Raw genomic sequence first — 22,230 nt, 5'->3', positions numbered from 1 at the left:
TAGTTATCATTTATTTAGTACATTCTACAAAATGACAGCTAGAATCTGATTGGTTGCTATAGGCAACATCTCCACTTTTTCCAACCCGCCGTTTAGTAAATATACCTCATGGTGTTTTTTTGGGTGGATTCCAATAATAATAACATTTCCAATAAATAGGAAAACACAGGGTGAGAGAGGAGCTCAGCCAATAAGTGTTTTGCCCATATAACAATTGGTGTGGGAAGAGGTTAAAACTAATTTGAAATATGCTTTCTGATTAGGAGATTGTTACTCTCTTACATAGAATAGACTATTGCTTTCATTTAAAAAAACATTTGCAGTCCTGTTTAAGTGTTCCCTTTAAAAACTGCACAGCGCAGTTAGCAGCACTGAATTGTGGTGTGTCAGTGTCCTAGCCTGCAACTAAACTGTACTAGTTCTGTACTAATCCCAAGAACACAGTTCACAGCCAGAGTCTTATCTCTCTTCGCAGAAGAACAAGTGTAACTTCATGTCACAGCGGTCTCTATAGGTGTCAGATACAGCCGAGCACATGGAGATAGAGGGAGCAGCAGAGGCTACGGATACAAGACATTAAACTGCACTAATTACATGTACTAATTACATAAAGACGGGAAGGTATACCAAGCTGGAAGGATACACCCTGCACTATGGGTGTGTGGACGCCCCAAAAATCCCAGAGCCTGTACGGCGGGTCTCTGTTGCTGGTCACTTGGATAATACTATGCAGTGGGACAGAGGAAAGGGAAAGACCTGCACTGACCACACTTATCCCCAGTGGTAAGTACTTATACAGTTTTACTTCCACTTCCCTTCTCTCCAGCCCCTATCTGCTTTGTCTCGCTTTGCAGGAGGAAGCTTAGTGCAAAATCACCGACCTGCACTTCCTCCTGCGCTCGCCGCATTAGGGCTGTAGTGTCTGGCAGCGCCAGTACTCCTTCGTTCGGGAATATATTACTCCCTTGTGTGTGTGTTTGAGCAAAACTGTTTTATCATTCCCCCCCTATGCTGTATTAGAGTTGTAGTTTAAGTTTTATTGATGGCTAATAGCAAAAACGCACATTAAATAAGTGGATAAAAACATGGGCACAAGCGAGATATAAGTGTCTCTGACGTGCGCCTGGTGTAAACCGAGCGCATGATGCCAACCTGCATGGATCTTAAGATGCCTATTGCGCACCATATGGGTGTAAATACACACATTATTACATGCATAAAATATGCCCATATTGCAGCCCACATTTTGCATCAGGCCCTGAGGTACATTTACTAAAAAGTGGGGATGTTGCCTATAGCAGCCAATCAGATTCTAGCTGACATTTTGTAGAATGTAGTAAATAAATGATAACTAGAATCTGATTGGTTGCTATAGGCAACATCTCCACTTTTTCCAACTCGCAGTTTAGTAAATATACTTCCCCTCCACGTGGAAATTACAATGCTCTTGATAAATGCACTGTGACCTGATGTACCAGGGAGCTCACTGGAGAATGGGGAATGCTTGAAGGTGGCACCTCAGGCAAAATAAGGCACTAGGGAGTAGCTGCAATTTAGGCTCTTAAAGGCTCTCTGTAGTATAATGAGTTTATTAGTAGTAAACTTGTGATAGAAAAAATATAATTTCCTTACCCCAAATGTATTTTTGCTATCTTTAAATCTGGTAAGTGTTTGTTACTAGTTTGTGAATATTTCTAGTATCTCTTTTAAGCCAGGCTTGAATTCCAGTGGTATTTTGGACATGTTTGTAAACTATTGACAAGTTTTCAACCCTGCAAAGACCCCCCCTGAAAATCACTCCTGAATGTGCTGGGATTTTACTGTTTCTGTGATTGTCAGTTCATGGGTGAAGCGAAAGATTGCACGGTGGCTCAGTAGTTAGCACTTCTGCCTCACAGCACTGGGGTCATGAGTTTAATTTCCAACCATGGCCTTATCTGTGTGGAGTTTGTATGTTCTCCCCGTGTTTGCGTGGGTTTCCTCCGGGTGCTCTGGTTTCCTCCCATACTTCAAAAACATATTGGAAGGTTAATTGGCTGCTAACAAAATTGACCCTAGTCTGTGTGTGTCTGTCTCTGTATGTATGTGTGTGTGTGTGTGTTAGGGATTTTAGACTGTAAACTCCAATGGGGCAGGGACTGGTGTGAGTGAGTTCTCTGTACAGCGCTGCGGAATCAGTGGTGCTGTATAAATAAATGGTGATGAGGATATACAGTAATTGTGCTTTGTGTTAGGCAGTGGTGAGTTAAGCTGTCTGTATCTCTATCTAGCTCAGTTTAGGAAGGACCAGGGGTTGCCTTAGGATAAGGCTGGATGTACCATGGGATGCATTACTGTCTGTAGGGCTGTGGCAATGTTCACCCTGCAATTCTAAATGTATGCATGGCCCAATGTTGGTACTCCTATTGTTTAGGGTTAGAACTATCCAGTTGTCAAAGGCACCTTGAAAGAGGTGGGTGGTTGACATTCACAGACTATGTAACTAAGATTGCTGTTTCTCCTGGCACCTGCCTGTGTAATCCGTTAAGCTGCAATGTGCCACAGCTATGTAACTTACATCATCAACATTTATTTATATAGCGCCACTAATTCCGCAGCGCTGTACAGAAAACTCATTCACATCAGTCCCTGCCCCATTGGGGCTTATAGTCTAAATTCCCTAACATACATACACACAGACTAGGGTCAATTTGATAGCTGCCAATTAACCTACCAGTATGTTTTTGGAATGTGGGAAGAAACCGGAGCACCCGGAGGAAACCCACACAAACACGGGGAGAACATACAAACTCCACACACATAAGGCCATGGTCAGGAATCAAACTCATGACCCCAGTGCTGTGAGCCAGAAGTGCTAACCACTGAGCCACCATGCTGCCTTACACTCACTGAACGTCTGCTGCCTTCTTAGTAAATAACCCCAACAATAATTAAAATGAGTTAATGGGTCATTCCTGCTAACTTGCAGCAACATAATGAGTAATGGCCATAGCAGGGGAAATATATCCCATTTAAAGTCAAGGTTTAGCAAAACATGTTTTTTTTTTTTACAAATATCTACTATACCTATGAGCCTTATTCTCAGTATATTGGCATTTATTAATGCCAGTAGAAGATATCATATAGATTGCTTGCAGATGTGAGATGTCATTCATAGATTTCAACTGAACTGTGCCACCCAGTACTGACAATCTCAAGTATGTAAGTGCAAATAGTGACATACGTGGTATTTTTCAGTCAGAGTGATACATTTACTTTTCAGCAACAAAAAGATCACTTTTGGTATTATTATAGTTGATAATGTTGCAAATTTGAGCAAACAAAATGAAAAATATAAGTAGAGAGGTATAGTATTCAGGGACAGGGGCAGGGACTGATGTGAATGAGTTCTCTGTACAGCGCTGTGGAATTAGTGGCGCTATATAAATAAATGATGATGACGATAGTATTCTTGTGTATTCCTGTCCTACTCTCACTTGTAGTGGTTTCCTGGAAGTGATTTCCAGCAGAACTGCATGACTTCTGCTGCAGACTGTCCTTGTATATTTATGTCACATCACTGTACGTATCTACCAGCACTGGGAGCACCCTGCAGACCCCTGGTGGCCTGGGGTCTGCAGGGTCAGCGACCATTACTCTATTCGCCCTATTAAAAGTACTCTCCTGCTAAGCCCGATTAGGACATTCAATAAAATTCTACTCTACTTAGCATTCTTATTTTCTTTTGCCAAAATCCTAGTTCAAGAAAAACGCAAAGTTCCCTTGAATGAAACGGAAGGCTTTCTAGGATGGATGGAGACTCTATAAGGTTGAAAATTACTAAACTGCGGTTTGCTGTGCGGTTTTCATACCGCCAGAAGTGGGAGTCGGTTTCTAGCCCCCAATCACAGACTGTATCAAGCTGTGGTTTACTGGAAATCACATCCAATGTCTGGAGGTTTTAAAAGACCTAAAACCACGTGTGGAGCAAATATGCGGTTTTATCGTATGGTTTTTGTGGTTTGGTTGACAAATGACACAAGCTGACCTCTGACCTTGGGGCATGTATAAATACCAGGGACAACCGGTAGCTAAGAGCGCCAGTTCTGTGGAACATCCGCAGCAGACTTTGCTGCTCCTCCTTCCGTCTTTTGATCCAATCCTCCTGCCTGCTTTGTAAAGCAAACAATCCAAGGGCACCACCAATGTTCCCAATCATCGCCATGTTCACTGACCAACAGTATTAGCCCCGATGTGTCCCTTATTATGAGCAGTCTCAGAACCACATCTAAAATATTTGCTTTTTGCTAGTAGTTTAACGTGCCACTGTTTACATGTTTATGCTGTTTTGTAATTACATCCCCCCCTTGCAAAATTTTAGGCTATACCCCCTTTTCCGACATGCTATCTCGCACAAGGCCAGAGAGCTTTCTCTGAGCACAAATAGGATGTAAGCTCAGATTTTCAAAGAATGTCTGTGCGCCCCGCGCGGTACAAGCAGTGATTTTGGATTTAGTTAATCTGGCAGTCAGAAAACTGTGCCAAAAAAACTGCTGTAATATAAAAAACGCAGTTTAATCATTTTCTTCTCTGTTGTTGGAAGTTAATTTGATAATGGTGCAAGCTGTAGCAACACAGGGAGGCAATGCTGCGATGTAACTGTGTGCACACTTCCATATAAAGCACAATGACTGCACACAGAGAGTGATGGAAAATCCCAAATCAAACTCTTCACATTCAGAGTCGGATTAAGTGGGGAGCACAGTGGGCACTGACCCCAGCCCCCCCCCCCCCTCTCTCAGGGGGCCTCCACCGCCAGAGACTCCTATTAGTCTCATGCATTTAAAAATGCATGAGTCTAATCTGACTGCACAGAATCCTGGGAGCGCTGTGTGAGCGTTCTCAGGAGACGTCAGACAGCCCCCGCAATACAGTGCTTTCCCGTCTTTGCTCCTCGGGGCGGGACCAAAATGATGCGATCTCCTAGAGGGAAAGAGTGAAAAGATGGTAATTATGAAATCACATTTAATGCATTAAGTGGAAAACATTTTCATGGTGGCAATATTGGTCTCCAGTAATATATTCTATAAAATGTCATATTTTAATTGCCTTTGTTCTGTGCAACTTTGAAAGAGGAACTTGAAATGAAAGCCTAGTTGTTTGCTGCCTGCTGCTGTCGAATTCTGCCACAGTGACTGCATTTACACTGGGGTAGCGGTAAGAAAGGCTTCCAGGCAATGGAATGGCACACAAACGCCTCATTTCCTGCTTCCCTCCATTCCCATCCTCACATCCAGTGTCCCTGTCACATGTAGCCGTTTGCTCGCTAAAACAATCACAAGACAAACCAATTTCATCCCCCGCAAGGTAAGCAAAACACATATCCTGAAATACTCTGTGCTGATGATCACATGATGATGTGACTGGCTGCAGGTTGTTCTATCCCTGCCCATTTTACAATTGATTACACATGGAGGTGCAGGAGTTGACTAATGAATACAATGAGTGCTATGGCGCTAGTGAAATGCATCTAATACCATAGATCTTACCCATATGCTTGTTAGTTAAATTAAGATTATTTACATTAAATTACTATTGCATCATTAAACAATATTGTTTTTATTATATTTAAGAATTGACTGTTCCAACGCGGTAGGAGAGAGAGACGATTGGTGCATGGAAAATGGAGTGATGCTAATGTTATATACTTTTTACTTCTTGCAGTAAAGGAATAATGGAATTGTAGTTGCACATTTTTTTTTCTTAAGTGACAGGATTATAACTTTTTAACTGTTTAAAATAGGCAAACGTATAACAGTCAGAACCAGATATTAGGTATATGGAGGAGGTGCAATGAGAGTGATATGAGGGAACAATACCAGTTTTGTATTCGTATGAATAATGACACTATGGGGTATATTTACTAAACGGCAGGTTTGGAGAAGTGGAGATGTTGCCTGTAGCAACCAATCAGATTCTAGTTATCATTTATTTAGTACATTCTACAAAATGACAGCTAGAATCTGATTGGTTGCTATAGGCAACATCTCCACTTTTCCAAACCCGCAGTTTAGTAAATCTAGCCCTATGTCTTTAATTTTAGACCATAAGGGCCCTCTAGTCTTGTCACCCGGGCCCCGCAAAGTCTTAATCCGGTTCTATCCACATCATATTCATCCACGTATGTACACTAACAGCACAGAATCAGGAGCAGAAACACAAAGCTGCAATTTGCACAGTAAAAATATTTACATGTATTTTCGCTCAAGGGGCTGTTTGAAAGTATTTGTAGGGTGTGGGGGGGCTACTTTAGGGTAACACTAACGTGGTAGCTGAGAATAGATGGACAGGAGACGTGTAAAACTGACACATTTAAAATAATACAGCTCTGACATTAGCCATAACAAAAGGTGACAAACATATTTACTGCATTGTAGAGAGAGGCTTTGTGAGCGCATCAGGAAAACATTCGTCACAGGACTGCAGGATTTGCGACATAGCTCTTTATCTACCACACCAGATGAGCAGGGAGACAGACAGACATAGTGTTTGTGAACTCTGTGTTCCGGATGCGTACGTACATGTTTGGTGTAAATCTCACATCAGCATATACAGTGCATCTTTCCATGACAGGACTTTATGAAAAGGGACAATTCTTGTAGTAGACAACGTCTGACCAATTGTTGCCAAAGGCTCATCTGACTCCTGGCTTCACCAGGAAAGAGAACAACATTTCCATGATTTTTTTTCCTAAGAATATTCTGTTACAGGGATAGAAAATATAATGTAAGGAGGGAGCAATACATGATGTTTATGAAAGGACAATTCTCCCAGAAGGACGCTTAAGCTGGGTACACACTACACGGTTTTTGTCCAATAATCGGCTCAACCAGCCGACATACAACCGCTCGTTCGAAAGTCGGGTCAGTGTGTGCAGTGACACAATGGTCGAATGTCTGCCCAAATGGACGATTGTCGCCTCATTTGGTTGGTCGTACCGTTCAATGTTTTCGTTCCAATCTCGTTTCCGCTGTGTAGTGTGTATAAACTTTCGACCAATCCACGACAATCCTCCGATACTTCCTCGACCTGGGGGGCGTGTGTATGTAAATTTTTTGATGTCTGCCCCAATCCCACGTGGTGCGGTATCCGCACATCACAGGCTTGTGTTTTGTATAGATGTATATTGCACCTGTCTGCCTGCAGACCGTTACACTTGTATAAAGCACGTGTGTTATTACCCTTTGCATCTATGTTGGGAAGCTATTCATATTTACCCTTTATAAACTTTTACCTTTATAAACTATTCAACTTATAAAGTCATATTAACCTTTATTAACTTATATTTGTAAAGTACCCAGAATAAACCACACAGTGTGGATGCAACAGTTTAATTGCAGGAAAAAAAGTACAAAAAATTGTATTGTAGAATATGACAAGTGAAAAAAAATAGTATTACACTTAAAGAGTGCTACTGGTTTGTGGCAGAACAGTTCCAAACAGCATATACATGTCAACATGTATATAGGAATGAATGAAGAGACAGTGTTGTCTTCTCTTTTTATGCGGTTTTGGGTGTTAACTATAGCGAAAGCTCCCCTCCTTTATGCTAATGTCTTTGGTATATTGTTACATGAAATTACAATCATTGCTCACGACAACATGGCTGGAAAAAGTCGCTAAAGGGACGTCTGCTCTTCCCTTTATCATCTAAAACAAGGCTAGTGTGTATGCAGTCCATGGACCGAGCGATCGGACCATCGATCACATGTAAAATCGATCGGCATAAAAAGTTGGTGGAAAATTCTGTAGTGTGTACCCAGCTTTACCTGTCTGCAAGATAATTATGCAAATCGCATCTTCAAACCCCACCCACCTGGGCTGAGACGTGATGATGAATTTGGCCTGATCTCTTGGTAACACAAAAAAAGGGTCATGAAATCTGGTACACATCTTCTCTCTAAACGTCACCTCTACTCCCATAAGTGAGGTGTGAAGAATAGGCAGGTATGCTATGAATTCTGCAGTAGGAGCCTTCCTAGAACAGAACATATAGTTTCTCCATAAAATGTTATTATACTGTGCATTTATCTGATACCATTTGCTGTGCTGTAGTCTGCCACTATATGATATGCTGGTGTGTGATACTGTATATTGCCTTGTGACGTATTGTTTATTTTATTGTAATGAACGAGGGATTTCTGCCAGTGTTTCATTCAATTAAACTTTATCGTACTTTTTATGTTACTATTGTAGAACTCCAGCTATGAACTGACAGCCGCTAAATAGAATGTGAAAACCCCTACCCAAACAAACCCCATAAAAAGGCCATGGTCGGGAATTGAACTCATGACCCCAGTGCTGTAAAGCAGAAGTGCTAACCACTACGTCACCGTGCTACCCAATTGCATCTTCTGTTATGGGTTTATTTTATCTCACATTGGATTACAAAGAAGAATTTCCCATTGGATTACGACGGAATGAGAGAAAAGAAATAAGAGGATATTTTAATATAAAGTAATAAACAAGGGTTTGGAGGGGTGTTTATGGAAATATGCTTTATTTGAAAATTGTGAATTGTTTAGTTTGTGTTTACTATTTGGCTATTGTGGACAAGACAGGGATCTGAGGGAAAGGCACAGATATACTGCTCCTCCATGGCAGAATCGGGCACTCAGTGCAGGGGGGGGAAGCCTCGGGGACATTAAAACACTGAATGAGAGACATTATGTATGACATTACTGAGGCACTTCATGGAGGCAGCCATCTTGAAGGCCCCTCAGATGCCAGGCCTCATGTAGCTGCCAGCCATGCAGCTCTGGGCACTGCTGCCCTCTGCTGGGAGCATTGGAGAATAGTGCAAAGCTTAGATTAGATCCATAAATTTATAGCTGTAGTAGAAATGACAACATATTTATCTGCCATATGTGTTACATGTCATTGTATCTACATGTTGCATAATATACTATTATATTCTTTATCTTCCAGTGTATAATGTCATTGAAAATAAGTCTGTGGTTCCTTTCTGCTTCGCAATTACCACATATGAACTTACATGTTTCTGGGAGAGCAATGCATCAGATGTCTCCAACTATACCTTTTATTATCAAAAACAGTGAGTATCTGTTCTATCTATAACAGAGACAACTACATGAAATGGGGTCTGTCCCTCCCACCACAGGGTGACACAGACAGGAGGGAGCTATGTGACATGGAGTCTGTCCCTCCCACCACAGGGTGACACAGACAGGAGGGAACTATGTGACATGGAGTCTGTCCCTCCCACCACAGGGTGACACAGACAGGAGGGAGCTATGTGATAATAAACACAAAATATCAATATTAAAGGGTGCATTAATGCCTTGCACAGGGCACACTACTGTGAAATAGTGACTGCTTACAATGTATACCATGCCATGTGTAGCACAATACACAGTACTGGAAAAATAGTTAAACACGCATGTTATGACACAGATGTAAACACTGTACATACTATTATTATTATTATTATTAATATTTATTTATAAGGCGCCACAAGGCATCCGCAGCGCCGTACAGAGACAAACAAAATCACAATACAATGGGAGACAGCACAGTACAGTAAACACAGCAACTCAGTACGCTCAATGCACAGCTAGAGAGGGCGGGGAAGGGGGAGGGAGGATCCGCAAACGACGGGGCCCAAGAAGGAGGGCGCGGAAGACAGGGAGACCCCCAGGGGGGAGGAGGGAGCGAGAGTGGACGTGGGGTGGAGGACCCTCGAGGAGGAGGGCTAAGTAGCTGGAGAGCAGAGTTAGAAGTGGTGGAAACTGGAGGAGAGATGGCCCTGCTCAGAGGAGCGTACAATCTAACCTACTAGAACCTAGTAGAACCTACTACTATCCTAATACATACATACAGTTCCATGGCGAAAATAACAGCTACATGACCACACTATACAGCACAATCTCACAATATAAAATCCAATAGTAATATATCCATCTGGATGTAATATGTACATATATATGACCAGCAATATGTTTTATGGCAGCTAATATGTCCATGAAAATGTAATATACACACTAATATTTCCAACATCATCTAATATGAGGACTAATATACATAACAAAATATATATATATATATATATATATATATATATATATATATATATATTATGCCCAGTAAGATTTCCAGGAAGATTTAATGAATGTACTTAGTAATATGAACTGTTATATGTGCAGCCTCAGACATCTACATTGTAGCAGAGGACGGCTGGTGACTGATTCAACTCAAGTAAATGTTTTATTTCTTTTTAATACATTCTTTCTTTCTTTTTCTTTTAGTATATAAAACGTTAGGAGCAATTTCTGATTTATGATGAAGTATCAGTTTAGCTGCTCCAGTTATGTTTTGAAGCAATAAGTAATGCAGCCTGACATCACCCTTGTTCTCTCCCGTAGTGCCCAACATGAAGTTGTGCGTCCGTGCAGCCTGACGATGGTGCCAGCTTCTAATGACACGTGGTGGCACATATGCCAGGCTCCAGAGGGAGACATTGATCTCTTCTCTATCAGTCCCTATGTCGTGGAAGTAATGGATAGCTGCACAAACACCACTATTTACAAGAGAGAAGTTTTTCCAGAGACAGTCGGTAAGATAGATATACTACACTAGGGTACTTTTGCAGTACGCCCAAAAAAAATAAAAAAAAATTACTTGAAATGTGAATGGAATAAAAGACCATTATTAACAACTTTTAACCATTGAAACGTCCGTATAATGTGTAAGTGGCAGCTCAGGGTTTGACGATGCTTTACACGCTGTTTATAAATGGCATGGAAAGATAACGCAGGTTTGGGGGCCACTAGTCTGGAAGTAGGTAAGTCAGGGCCCACGCATGTGATCACTATATACATAACATTCCATGTGGATACTAAGGTCACAATATACCTTCATGGGAGAAAAAAATTCTCCTATAACTAAAATGTATACTTGTTTGTGGCCCCTATAACTGCATCAGGCCTCTTACAAACTATACATATGTATACATTAGAGAAGTAACTGGGTAGAAGTTGCCTAAATGATGGAATACAGACACTAGAGTACGCTTGGACTCAACATCAGCTTCCCAAGCTTTGAGCCAGGGCGACGAGCCGAGATTGCTGAAGCTGAAATCCTGGCTGCAGTCAATCCGGCATCTAGAGCCGCCTCCCCCAAATACTCTGTAGCTCCCTCAGTCTGTTCCAGTAAGGGCAACAATTCAGATCCCGGTCTACCGGCTTTCAGGCCTTCTGAAAACCTCTCTACCTCCTTGTTAACCCATGCAGGGGCTAGAATGGGCCTCATGCACTCAACCTTACGGTCAGAACTATTCTTAATAATGACTGCATTGGGGATGGTTGTTGTCAGCCTTGCTAGAGAGGCATCCACCTTAGGACGTACCTCCCACTTAACTGTACCCTCTGACGGAAGAGTATAACCGTCCTGCTTGCAGGACACCTGGAACGTACAGTCTGGTGTGGTCCATGCCTCACCCAATCAATCCTGTAACTGGGGAGAGGAAAGAAAAAAAAAATGTCTTAGTCTTACTCTTAGATAGTGAGGTTCCAGCAATTCCGGGAACCTCTGTGTCTTGGATGTCCAATGCCAGATGTACTGCCTGAATTAGATCATCCACCCCCTGTCGGGTATAAGGATCTACTTCCAAGTATGAAGTATCCTCATTCGAACCACCAACAACCTCGTCCTTGTCCAGGGAGAACTCACTCACATCAGTCCCTGCCCCATTGGAGCTTACAGTCTAAATTCCCTAACATACACACACACACACACACAGACTAGGGTCAGTTTGATAGCAGCCAATTAACCTACCAGTATGTTTTTGTAGTGTGGGAGGAAACCAGAGCACCCGGAGGAAACCCATGCAAACATGGGGAGAACATACAAACTCCTCACAGATAAGGCCATGGTCGGGAATTGAACTCATGACCCCAGTGCTGTAAAGCAGAAGTGCTAACCACTAAGCCACCACTGCCCGCTTCAGCATCGCACAGCCGTCCTGCTGTGCAATGCCCCCCCCCCTCCCCCCACTGCCTCTTACCACCCAATAGGAGGACAGAGAAAAGATAATATTACACGGGTATTTCGGGGACAGCAGTTTGTTAACTGATAACAATTTTCTTCTTCTCTTTGAAGTCTATATCGAGCCCTTACAAATTGTCACTGTTATGGAACAGAGGAAACCACTGGGACTGGTGATCATCGTGAGAAACCCTTCAAAAGATATTCTGATGAATAATATGTTCATATATCAAGTGAACTATTCAGGCACAGAAAGCAAAATACAGAAATCAGAGACAATTGTACCGGTAAGAACTGAGATAATTACCCCCCAATATGTTTCATATATGAGAATCGTGCTACCACACAGCCTCACTGGGAACATATTTTAAAAAAATTATTTTGTTTCCATTAGTTAATTAATGTTTATATTACATTATAATAGAGCAAAACATGCCCACATTTATCCTAATATGCTTTAGTTATATGGACTCTGGGGTAAATGTATGAAGTTGCCGGTTTGAAAAAGTGGAGATGTTGCCTATAGCATCCAATCAGATTCTAGCTGTCATTTTGTAGAATGTATTAAATAAATGATAACTAGAATCCGGTTGCTATAGGCAACATCTCCACTTTTCAAACCCGCAGCCTGATACACTTACCCCTGTGACTCTAGTCGTAGCCTTGGTATATAGGAGCCTCTACAAGAGCACTAAGCTGCTGGCTTCAGGCTGCAAGTCAGAGAAGAGCATTTACTGAGTATCATATTGATGTACAAACATTTGTGTCACCTCTTAGTTTCAGGTGGATACAGAAAATGTGAAGCTTTTCCTCAGCGGCGTTTTCAAAGGTACCGTGTACACCGTCAGTGTGAGAGTCAAAGCCAAGGATTCCTATGACGGCTACTGGAGTGAATGGTCTGTTGTTGATGTCCAGACGTCCAATGGTGAGTGATGGATCAAATTACATATAGACATTTACTAGTGTTTGGTTGGAACATATCTACTACCATAATAATGAGGGACTGGACCGAACCTAAGGCCAACGAGACATCTAGTACTGAGGCACTAGACTGATCTTAATACTAAAGAGACATCTAGTACTGAGGCACTAGACTGATCCTAATACTAAAGAGACATCTAGTACTGAGGCACTAGACTGATCCTAATACTAAAGAGACATCTAGTACTGAGGCACTAGACTGATCCTAATACTAAAGAGACATCTAGCACTGAGGCACTAGACTGATCCTAATACTAAAGAGACATCTAGTACTGAGGCACTAGACTGATCATAATACTAAAGAGACATCTAGTACTGAGGGCCTAGACTGATCCTAACACTAAAGAGACATCTAGCACTGAGGCACTAGACTGATCCTAATACTAAAGAGACATCTAGTACTGAGGCACTAGACTGATCCTAATACTAAAGAGACATCTAGTACTGAGGCACTAGACTGATCCTAATACTAAAGAGACATCTAGTACTGAGGCACTAGACTGATCCTAATACTAAAGAGACATCAAGTGCTGAGGCACTAGACTGATCCTAATACTAAAGAGACATCTACTAGTTAGTGATTAGATCAAACCTTATAATAAAGTGACATCGAGATCATTATCATTTATTGACGAGGAGCCATAGATTCCGCCACAGTCACTAATACACAGAGCATAATACAAATAATTATTGGAATACAAACAATAGCAGAAGACACAAGTTAGAACATAAGACACCTTTAGAACAAAGAGGTGAGGACAATATACTATCCTATTATGTAGCTCATATTACGATAGAGAAGGGTTTGACAGATCCCAGTAGCCACAGAGATAAAATTGTAACTGCAATGACCCAACTTTCTGAGTTAATAAGTTATATATTTTCAATGGGGGGCAACCTTACCTGGCTTAAAATGTCATGGTGGCTCTCAAAATAACCAGACATGTCCCTGAATTCTACATAGTTTTACCCACCCGATAATGTGCAACTGAAATATTCATAAGATACAACAAATAGGCACAAAACTATACCTGTTATCATGTAGGGAGTGAGTGGTCCATAGAAGATTGGGGTAAGAGAGAGAGGAGAGGAGAACATTGAGGAGGGAGGACAGAACATTGATCATGGATGGAAGGCCAGTTGATTAACGAGTCGTTTCCATCTGTGCCAGGTGTTGATGAACTTCACATTGTGTTATATGTGGTTGTCGGCTTGGTCCCAGTTGCTGTAATCGTTCTGATGTTCTTCTATCATGGAAAGTAAGTGAAGTTATTTTTGTAGTATATTATGGCTTGTAAGTCCTAAAGACTCTCACCGAGTTATATCTCTCTACTCAGATTCCTGAAGAGCAAGGCTTGGCCGAAAATCCCTACCCCAGAGCATCACTTTAAGGAGCTTTACACAACTCACAAAGGGAACTTTAAGGTAACACTGAAATCCCTTGCAGAATGTGATAAGGATATATTGTCCTCTTTATCTGAGTATTGCTCACTTATGTGTTTTTGTATTTGTTTGCAGTTGTGGTTAGACCAGACGGATTCTTACCTCATGTGGCTCTCTAGAAATATCTTTCATGAAGGCCCCATCTCTACTGTGGAAGTGCTGTCTGAGCTACCTAATGCCGCCCCATCCCTGCCGCCTTCTGTACAACTGCCCCCCAAGGACAGTTATGTGATTCTGGATGAGAACATGTTGCCCCACTTCTCATCATGGGTGGTATCTCAGGGACAAGTGGATGCACGGAGAGAGGAACCCAGTACAGCAGTGGTACCAAGTCAGGAGAACTTGAGGAAAGAAGAAGGACCAAAAGAGTATCTCTGTATGGAGGATATGAAGGAGGTGACCAGGGAAGAGGAACATGCTGTGGATGACGGCGTAAGAGAGGTTCCAAGTGGTGTGCCTGGATGTCGGAACGTTGTGAGAGAGGACTCCCTGAATTCCGAGGAAGGGAAGCAGAGTCCAGGATCCAGCTTTGAGTACACAGTTTTGGAGACTTACGATGGGCTATTATCCCCCAGAGCATGTTCCATTCCCCCACGCCAGCCTTTGAAGTATGCGTGCCTACTTATGCCTGATTCGGGGGATGAGGCTTCTCCTCCATCTTCAAACATTTACCAGAACAGCCCATGTACCCAATTCCTAGCCCCGGTCTACTCCCAGTGCTAATGAGTATATTTCATGATGGAATGAAAAGACTTGGGCAAGATAACACACACCCAGAGACTGGGAAACGGGGATTGTGCTGGCAAACAAAAGACTGGGTGCCATATCTTAAATTAAGAATTAGAGTATGAAGAAGAAAGATCGACCAGACAAAATTTGTGGACATTTAGAGATAATGTGGATGTAAATATGACACCACTGTGTGTGAGAGAGGAAGAATGGAAAATGTGTCTTTCTTTACTTTTCTTAGCCTATAATGTTATACGGCCATTTTTTCAGATACTTCTACCTCTTATGTTAATTAGCATAAAGTGGGTGTGGCTTATTGAATGTCCCAGTGAAATATACGTTTTATACATGTCATGTAGGTTCTTTTCAATGTATTTCTTTCTGACTGGATCAGTTGTCCGCATCCAAAAAAGTAGGACATTATTATTACTGAAGAGAATGGAGAATGACATGGATGCAAGTCTTTAAGGAATAAAATGGGCATTTTTAATAGAATAGGGTGTAAATATGTATATAATTGTTCTATCAAAGACGTTTAAGAACATTTTCACAATCCTCCACTTGTATAGAAGACTCCCGACATCACTGCCTATAAAAGCTTAATACTGCCAGATATTTATGTATATAGTGAATGTGGTCAGGGAGGGGTTGTAGTTTTCTGAACAGATATTCCTCCCAGATAGTGTAAAGATGTGGAAAAAGGGCTAGATTTACTAAACCGGGTTTGAAAAAGTGGGGATGTTGCCTATAGCAACCAATCAGATTCTAGCTGTCATTTATTTAATGCATTCTACAAAATGACAGCTAGAATCTTATTGGTTGCCGTAGGCAACATCTCCACTTTTTCAAACCCGCAGTTTAGTTAATATACCCCAAAGTGTCTTTCGTTGTTCAGGGAATTTATTTTGTCATAGGCACTAAATTTAGCAACATATACATTTCTGCCTATCAGAATCTCATAGTCCATCTGTTCATTCCAGTTTACTAATCACTGTGGAGATCTATCCTACATTACTCTACTTTATCATCACATTGACAGATACTGTATATATATATAACCATATTCTGCTGTCCCCTCTATATAGACTGATAGAATAACCCCAAGAATGGACACATTATGGAACATAAACAGCTACACTACACAAGTGATGTTAATCTATGTATAAACTCCTGCAGATAATGTCTGTATGAGCAGTGAGCTTCGATATCATCACTTCAGCCTTCATTAGGAAATATTGTGCATTATAAAGAATAATGAAAATAATTACCACCACCCCCCCAACAGTATATTATTGTGGATATAAGAAATCACCTCTGATTTCTGAGAGCTGTCACAAAGGATTCGGTCCCATAGCCTTATGTGTTTATATGATGATAGCACTCCCCAGTGATTTGTAATATCCATATAATTTACAGTAGTGTGTGCATTATACCATATATCATTACTGTAGGTTCCTGGCCCTATCCCTATATTTGCACCACTAACCATACTACTTTTGTATATAGAATCTCCCAATGTAAATATTGTATTACAGTCAATCTTACTGCAACTCTCCAAAGTCTACATTGCATCTATTCCGCTCATATGTATAGATTCTGTGTTTTATGGGGTTTTTTTTAAATACACTTTGTAATAAACATTGTTTTTTTTTTACCAACGGTGTGATTTATCGCCCAATTGTACAAATGTGATAAGTGAGGAGGCAGAGGACAGTGCTGTATTATATGCAGGATAGGCTGTGTGCAATGTCTTTCATAGCCCGTGGTGGTACAATATCCAGCTTATATACAAGTATTGTGACATTTCCTTTATCGGATGCAGTATCCAAGGTCCCAGGTATCTATTACACAACTGAGACACCTGCAGTAGATACAATTGGACGTAGCAGGAAGGATGGAGGATTCCCTGTTGAAAGATTTTTTTGGTTTTATTCACTAACATTTTTCCCACCCACTTGATACAAACCAACACTGTCACGAATATCAGTTCTCATACTATGACCACAGCTGCAAAAGGTTTTGGGGGTATATTTACTAAACTGCCGGTTTGAAAAACTGGAGATGTTGCCTATAGCAACCAATCAGATTCTAGTTATCATTTTGTAGAATGCACTAAATAAATGACAGCTAGAATCTGATTGGTTGCTATTGGAAACATCTACACTTTTTCAAACCCGCAGTTTAGTAAATATACCCCTTGGGTTTTTTTTCCCACCCCTCTTGGACAGAAAGACCTATTGGTCCAGCTAGCCCGTACATGAGTAATGGAGATGCCAGGGAATGAACCTTACACAGGTGAAGGATTAGACCCAAAGGTTGAGGTAAAAGGAAGAAACAAGGAATATAACTTGATTTCCACAAACAAAGTAAGAGGGGTAGAGAGGGAAGAATGAGAGAAAGACACCTAAGTACCCAACTCACCATGCTGAGGTCTGGCCGTACGCGGGGAACTTCCTCATACATCACCGCGGGTGTTTGCTTCGAAGTGGGTCCAAATTGCCGGACAAGGGAACGGGACCCTTGTTTCGTACACCAGAAGCTTGTGTTTTTGTAGGGAAAGGCAATTTTGCAAGGTGAGTGCATCACTGGGACAAACCTCTGTGGACTATACTTACTAAACAAGTGGTCCACCACGACACCTCCTTGGGTTCCGTGGCTCCTTCCAATACTCACGTCCGCAGCAGAGTCTCGGGGCCAGTGAGGCTTCGGGCTGAATGCAGCCTGGACAATGGATGAACCACTGGAAATCCGTGTGAGTAATCTGTAACCATTTATCTGGTTTAGTCCACGGTTCTCCTAACAGCTCTGACAATGGAGGTGAGGACGGGAAAGTAACTACATGTTTTGTTTTTTCTCTTGATTACAAAATTTACAAAAATTGGAAGATCTCCCAAGTCCTGTATGATAAGGACCAGCCGCACTGCAATAACCAGGTCGTCAATGCCTTTTAAATGACTCTTCCTTGAGACCAGTAGGGGGGGTTTTCTATTCAGAGTCTCTCAGAAGCCCCCTCCCTCCTCCCCCTCCTCCTCCTCCCTCCTCCCTCCTCCCTCCTCCTCCCTCCTCCTCCCTCCTCCCTCCTCCCTCCTCCTCCCTCCTCCTCCCTCCTCCTCCCTCCTCCTCCTCCCTCCTCCCTCCTCCCTCCTCCTCCCTCCTCCTCCTCCCTCCTCTCTCCTCCCACCTCCCTCCTCCTCCCCCCTTCTCCTGATGGTTGAGGAATATAATAACCTTGTCTGAAGAGGTGGGTTTTCAGTGAACGCTTGAAGGTTTGAAGACTAAAGGAAAGTCTTACTGTGCGTGGGAGGGAATTCCACAAAGTAGGTGCAGTCCGGAAAAAATCCTGTAACCGAGAATGGGAGGATGTGATGAGAGTGGAGGAGAGAGACGTAGATCTTGTGCAGAATGGAGGTGTCGAGTAGGGAGATATTTTGAGACAAGTGAGGAAATGTATGTCGGTGCAATTTTGTTGATGGCCTTGTATGTTAGTAGAAGAATTTTATATTGGATTCGTTGAAATACAGGCAGCCAATGTAGAGACTGACAGAGTGGCTCAGCAGAGGAAGAACGGTTTGCAAGAAAAATCTATCTAGCTGCTGCATGCATAATAGATTGTAGGGGTTCAAGTCTGACTTTGGGAAGACCAGTAAGGAGGGAATTGCAATAGTCGATGCGGGAGATGATGAGTGCATGAATTAATGTTTTTGCGGTGTCTTGTGTCAGATATGTGCGTATTCTGGAAATGTTCTTTAGGTGTATGTAACATGATTTAGATATAGAGTTGATGTGGGGAATAAACGACAGTTGTGAATCAAGGATTACACCTAGGCAACGAGCTTGCGGGGTGGGATTTATGGTCATGTTATCGACAGAAATTGGAATGTCAGGCAGGAAGCTTCTGTTCTTGGGTGGGAATATTATTAATTCAGTTTTTGAAAGATTGAGTTTGAGTTGGCGAGAAGACATCCAAGATGAAATGGCAGAAAGACAGTCAGTAACGCGAGGCAACACAGATGGTGAAAGATCAGGAGAGGATAGATAAATTTGTGTATCATCTGCATAGAGATGATACTGAAATCCAAAGGAGCTTATTAGTTTTCCAAGAGAAGTGGTGTAGATAGAGAATAGCAGAGGACCTAGGACTGAGCCTTGTGGAACTCCAACTGATAAAGGAAGCGGAGCAGAGGTGGATCCAGAGAAATTAACACTGAAAGAGCGATTAGATAGGTAGGATGAGAACCAGCATAGGACAGTGCCTTCAAGACCTAGGGATTGCAGCGTTTGTATGAGGAGAGAGTGGTCAACAGTGTCAAATGCAGCAGAGAGATCCAGGAGAATTAGAAGAGAGTATTGGTTATTATTTTTTGCAGTGATCAAATCATTGACAACTTTGGTCAGCGCAGTCTCTGTGGAGTGTTGAGAGCGGAAGCCTGACTGAAGAGGATCCAATAAGTTGTTTGCTGTAAGAAAGTGTGTGAGGCGTGTGTAGGCAATTCTCTCGAGAAGCTTGGAGGGGCATGGGAGCTGGGAGATGGGGCGGTAATTTACGAGAGAGTTAGGGTCAGAATTCTGTTTTTTTTAAATGGGAGTAATCACTGCATGCTTGAATATAGATGGAAAAATACCAGTAGAAAGAGAGAGATTACAGATTTTAGTTAGAGGGGGAATGAGCACAGGAGACAGGGACATACCCATTTGTGAGGGAATGGGATCAAGAGGACAGGAGGTAGAGTAGGAAGATGAGAAGAGAGTAGAAACTTCCTCTTCATTTGTGGGATCAAATGAAGAGAGAGTGTCAGAGGGTGCTACAAAGGAATTGAGCAGATTGCTTGTCAAGGGAGATACCATTTCAAGCCTGATCTTATCAATTTTGTCCTTGAAATAGGAAGCAAGATCCTGTGCACTGATGTTAGTTGGAGGATTTGGGGCAGGAGGATTCAGAAGAGAGTTAAATGTGTTAAAGAGGTGTTTGGGATTAGAAGCCTGAGCATAGATGAGAGATCGGTAGTATGCTTGTTTAGCAGTGTCCAGAGCATTTCTATAGGAGTGGTAGATATCAGTATATGTGATGAAATCATTAGAGGCACAAGATTTACGCCAGTGACGTTCTGCTTTACGAGAAAGTTTTTGTAGAGTTCGTGTTACTGTAGTGTGCCATGGTTGGCAACGAATTCTACGCGAAGTATGTAGTGTCGCTGGAGCCACTTGATCCAGGGCAGTTGCTAGGGTTTGACGAAAATGGGGTACTGCCCGATCAGGGGAGGAGAATGTAGAAATTGGGGAGAGAAGGTGTTGGAGAGAGGTGGAAAACTGTTGAAAATCAATAGCGTTGATATTCCTGCGGGTACGAGGAGGCTTGGAAGAGTTTGACACCAGGAAGGGTAAAGAACTGGGGGTGAGCGCGTAGCTAATAAGGTGATGATCCAAGAGGGGGAAAGGAGTGTTAAGGAAATTAGAAACAGAGAACTCACATCAGTCCCTGCCCCATTGGGGCTTACAGTCTAAATTCCCTAACATAAACACACTGACTAGGGTCAATTTGTTAGCAGCCAATTAACTACCAGTATGTTTTTGGAGTGTGGGAGGAAACCGGAGCACCTGGAGGAAACCCACGCAAACACAGGGAGAACATACAAACTCCTCACAGATAAGGCCATGGTCGGGAATTGAACTCATGACCCCAGTGCTGTAAGGCAGAAGTGCTAACCACTGAGCCACCATGCTGCCCTGCGCCATCTCAGCTCATCTCATCCAGATGTGTCTCTGCTAGTGCACTGTCCACCCCGAGCTGTGTGTCAAAGTCTGTCAGATTCCGGTGGGCTTTTCTCTGTGAGGTGAGGAGGAGATGCCACGTGCTGGGGATTTGCAGTTCCCCTTCATGTCCAGTTCAGAAATGGTTGCCTGTCTGCAAAGACAGGATCCCCAATGCCTTTCTCTGACCCTAGTGAGGACTAACATTCTCAGTAGGATTCACCACCTGACCTGCCCCAGCCATTGATTTGCTGACAGGTCCGGAGGTCGCGAGGGAACCAGAGTCGATGCTGTATTGCTGCAGGCTCTAGACGAGAAGACTGAGGAGTTACCTCAGTTAAGACTCTGGAGTGAGGCCCACTATGTCAATGAAAAGCCTGACGGTGACGCATGTCCCAACATTTAGAATTACGAAATTGGGACAAAATAAGCAGATTTAGGTAAAACTCCACCTGCTTTTGGTTAGGCCCCACCCTTTTTGGATCAACCTCCCCACACAGTCACTGGCCGCTGATCCCAATCGGCACCAACAAAATAAAGAATAATAAAGCAGCTTCCATAGCTGCCCCATTAGTGAGGGGTCATAGAGGGGATATTAACTGCATACTTACCTACTTTCTTCAGCTCTCTTCCGGGAGCCAGCCAGTGGAGGGGGGCGTGAGGGGGCGGGGCGGCCAAAATCGCGTCATTTCGGCCCCGCCCCCTGTGACGGCATGACGCAAATTGCGTCATTTGACAGCGGGGGGCGGGGCTAAACGCCGCGATTCATCTGGAATCGCGGCGTTTGGGATCTAATTCTGCCCACTTCACTAGGAAGTGGGCACTTCCTAGTGAAGTGGGCAGAATTCGGGAGATTGCCACACTCGCCCGGGAGTCCGGGAGACTCTCGCAAAATGCGGGAGTCTCCCGGACATTCCGGGAGAGTTGGCAAGTATGATTAACTGCTAAGTGCCCAGCGACAGCACCAGCCTCTAAACCCCATGGTAGCAGTGCCTCTAAATAGGATGAAAGAGAAGCACACAGTAGCACTGTACTGTCTACAAGACATCTCTCCCCACTATCTCTTCTCACTGTACTCTTTGTATTTCCCTTCTCGATACAGATAATAGGTTAGGCATAAAGTGGCAGTGGGGTAGGATGGGACGGCAAGGCTAGTGCCGTAACTAGACATTTTAGTGCCCTGGGCGAGATAGGGCACCGGCGCCCCCCATCTAAGTGGAAGTGGCATTTGACAAATGGGTGTGGCCAACCTAATGTGGGGGTGTGGCTAGTAGTTTACTGAAAGAA

At 42.8% G+C, this 22,230-nt stretch overlaps 1 protein-coding gene across 1 annotated transcript; it reads left to right on the top strand.

The window, feature by feature from the left end:
- The first annotated feature begins 255 nt into the window (after positions 1–255).
- EPOR (erythropoietin receptor) lies at positions 256–16,849 on the top strand. Its single transcript, XM_075206682.1, has 8 exons — positions 256–783; positions 8,968–9,094; positions 10,422–10,612; positions 12,157–12,329; positions 12,820–12,967; positions 14,195–14,282; positions 14,361–14,448; positions 14,542–16,849. Exons 1-8 carry the CDS (start codon positions 654–656, stop codon positions 15,187–15,189), a joined length of 1,593 nt encoding a protein of 530 aa, XP_075062783.1. The 5' UTR covers positions 256–653; the 3' UTR covers positions 15,190–16,849.
- Positions 16,850–22,230: the final 5,381 nt, after the last annotated feature.

The sequence above is a fragment of the Mixophyes fleayi genome, chromosome 4, assembly GCF_038048845.1.
Source record: "Mixophyes fleayi isolate aMixFle1 chromosome 4, aMixFle1.hap1, whole genome shotgun sequence".
Lineage (NCBI taxonomy): Eukaryota > Metazoa > Chordata > Amphibia > Anura > Limnodynastidae > Mixophyes > Mixophyes fleayi.
Note: the sequence above shows the minus strand (reverse complement) of the source record. Positions and strands in the feature narration are given on the sequence as shown.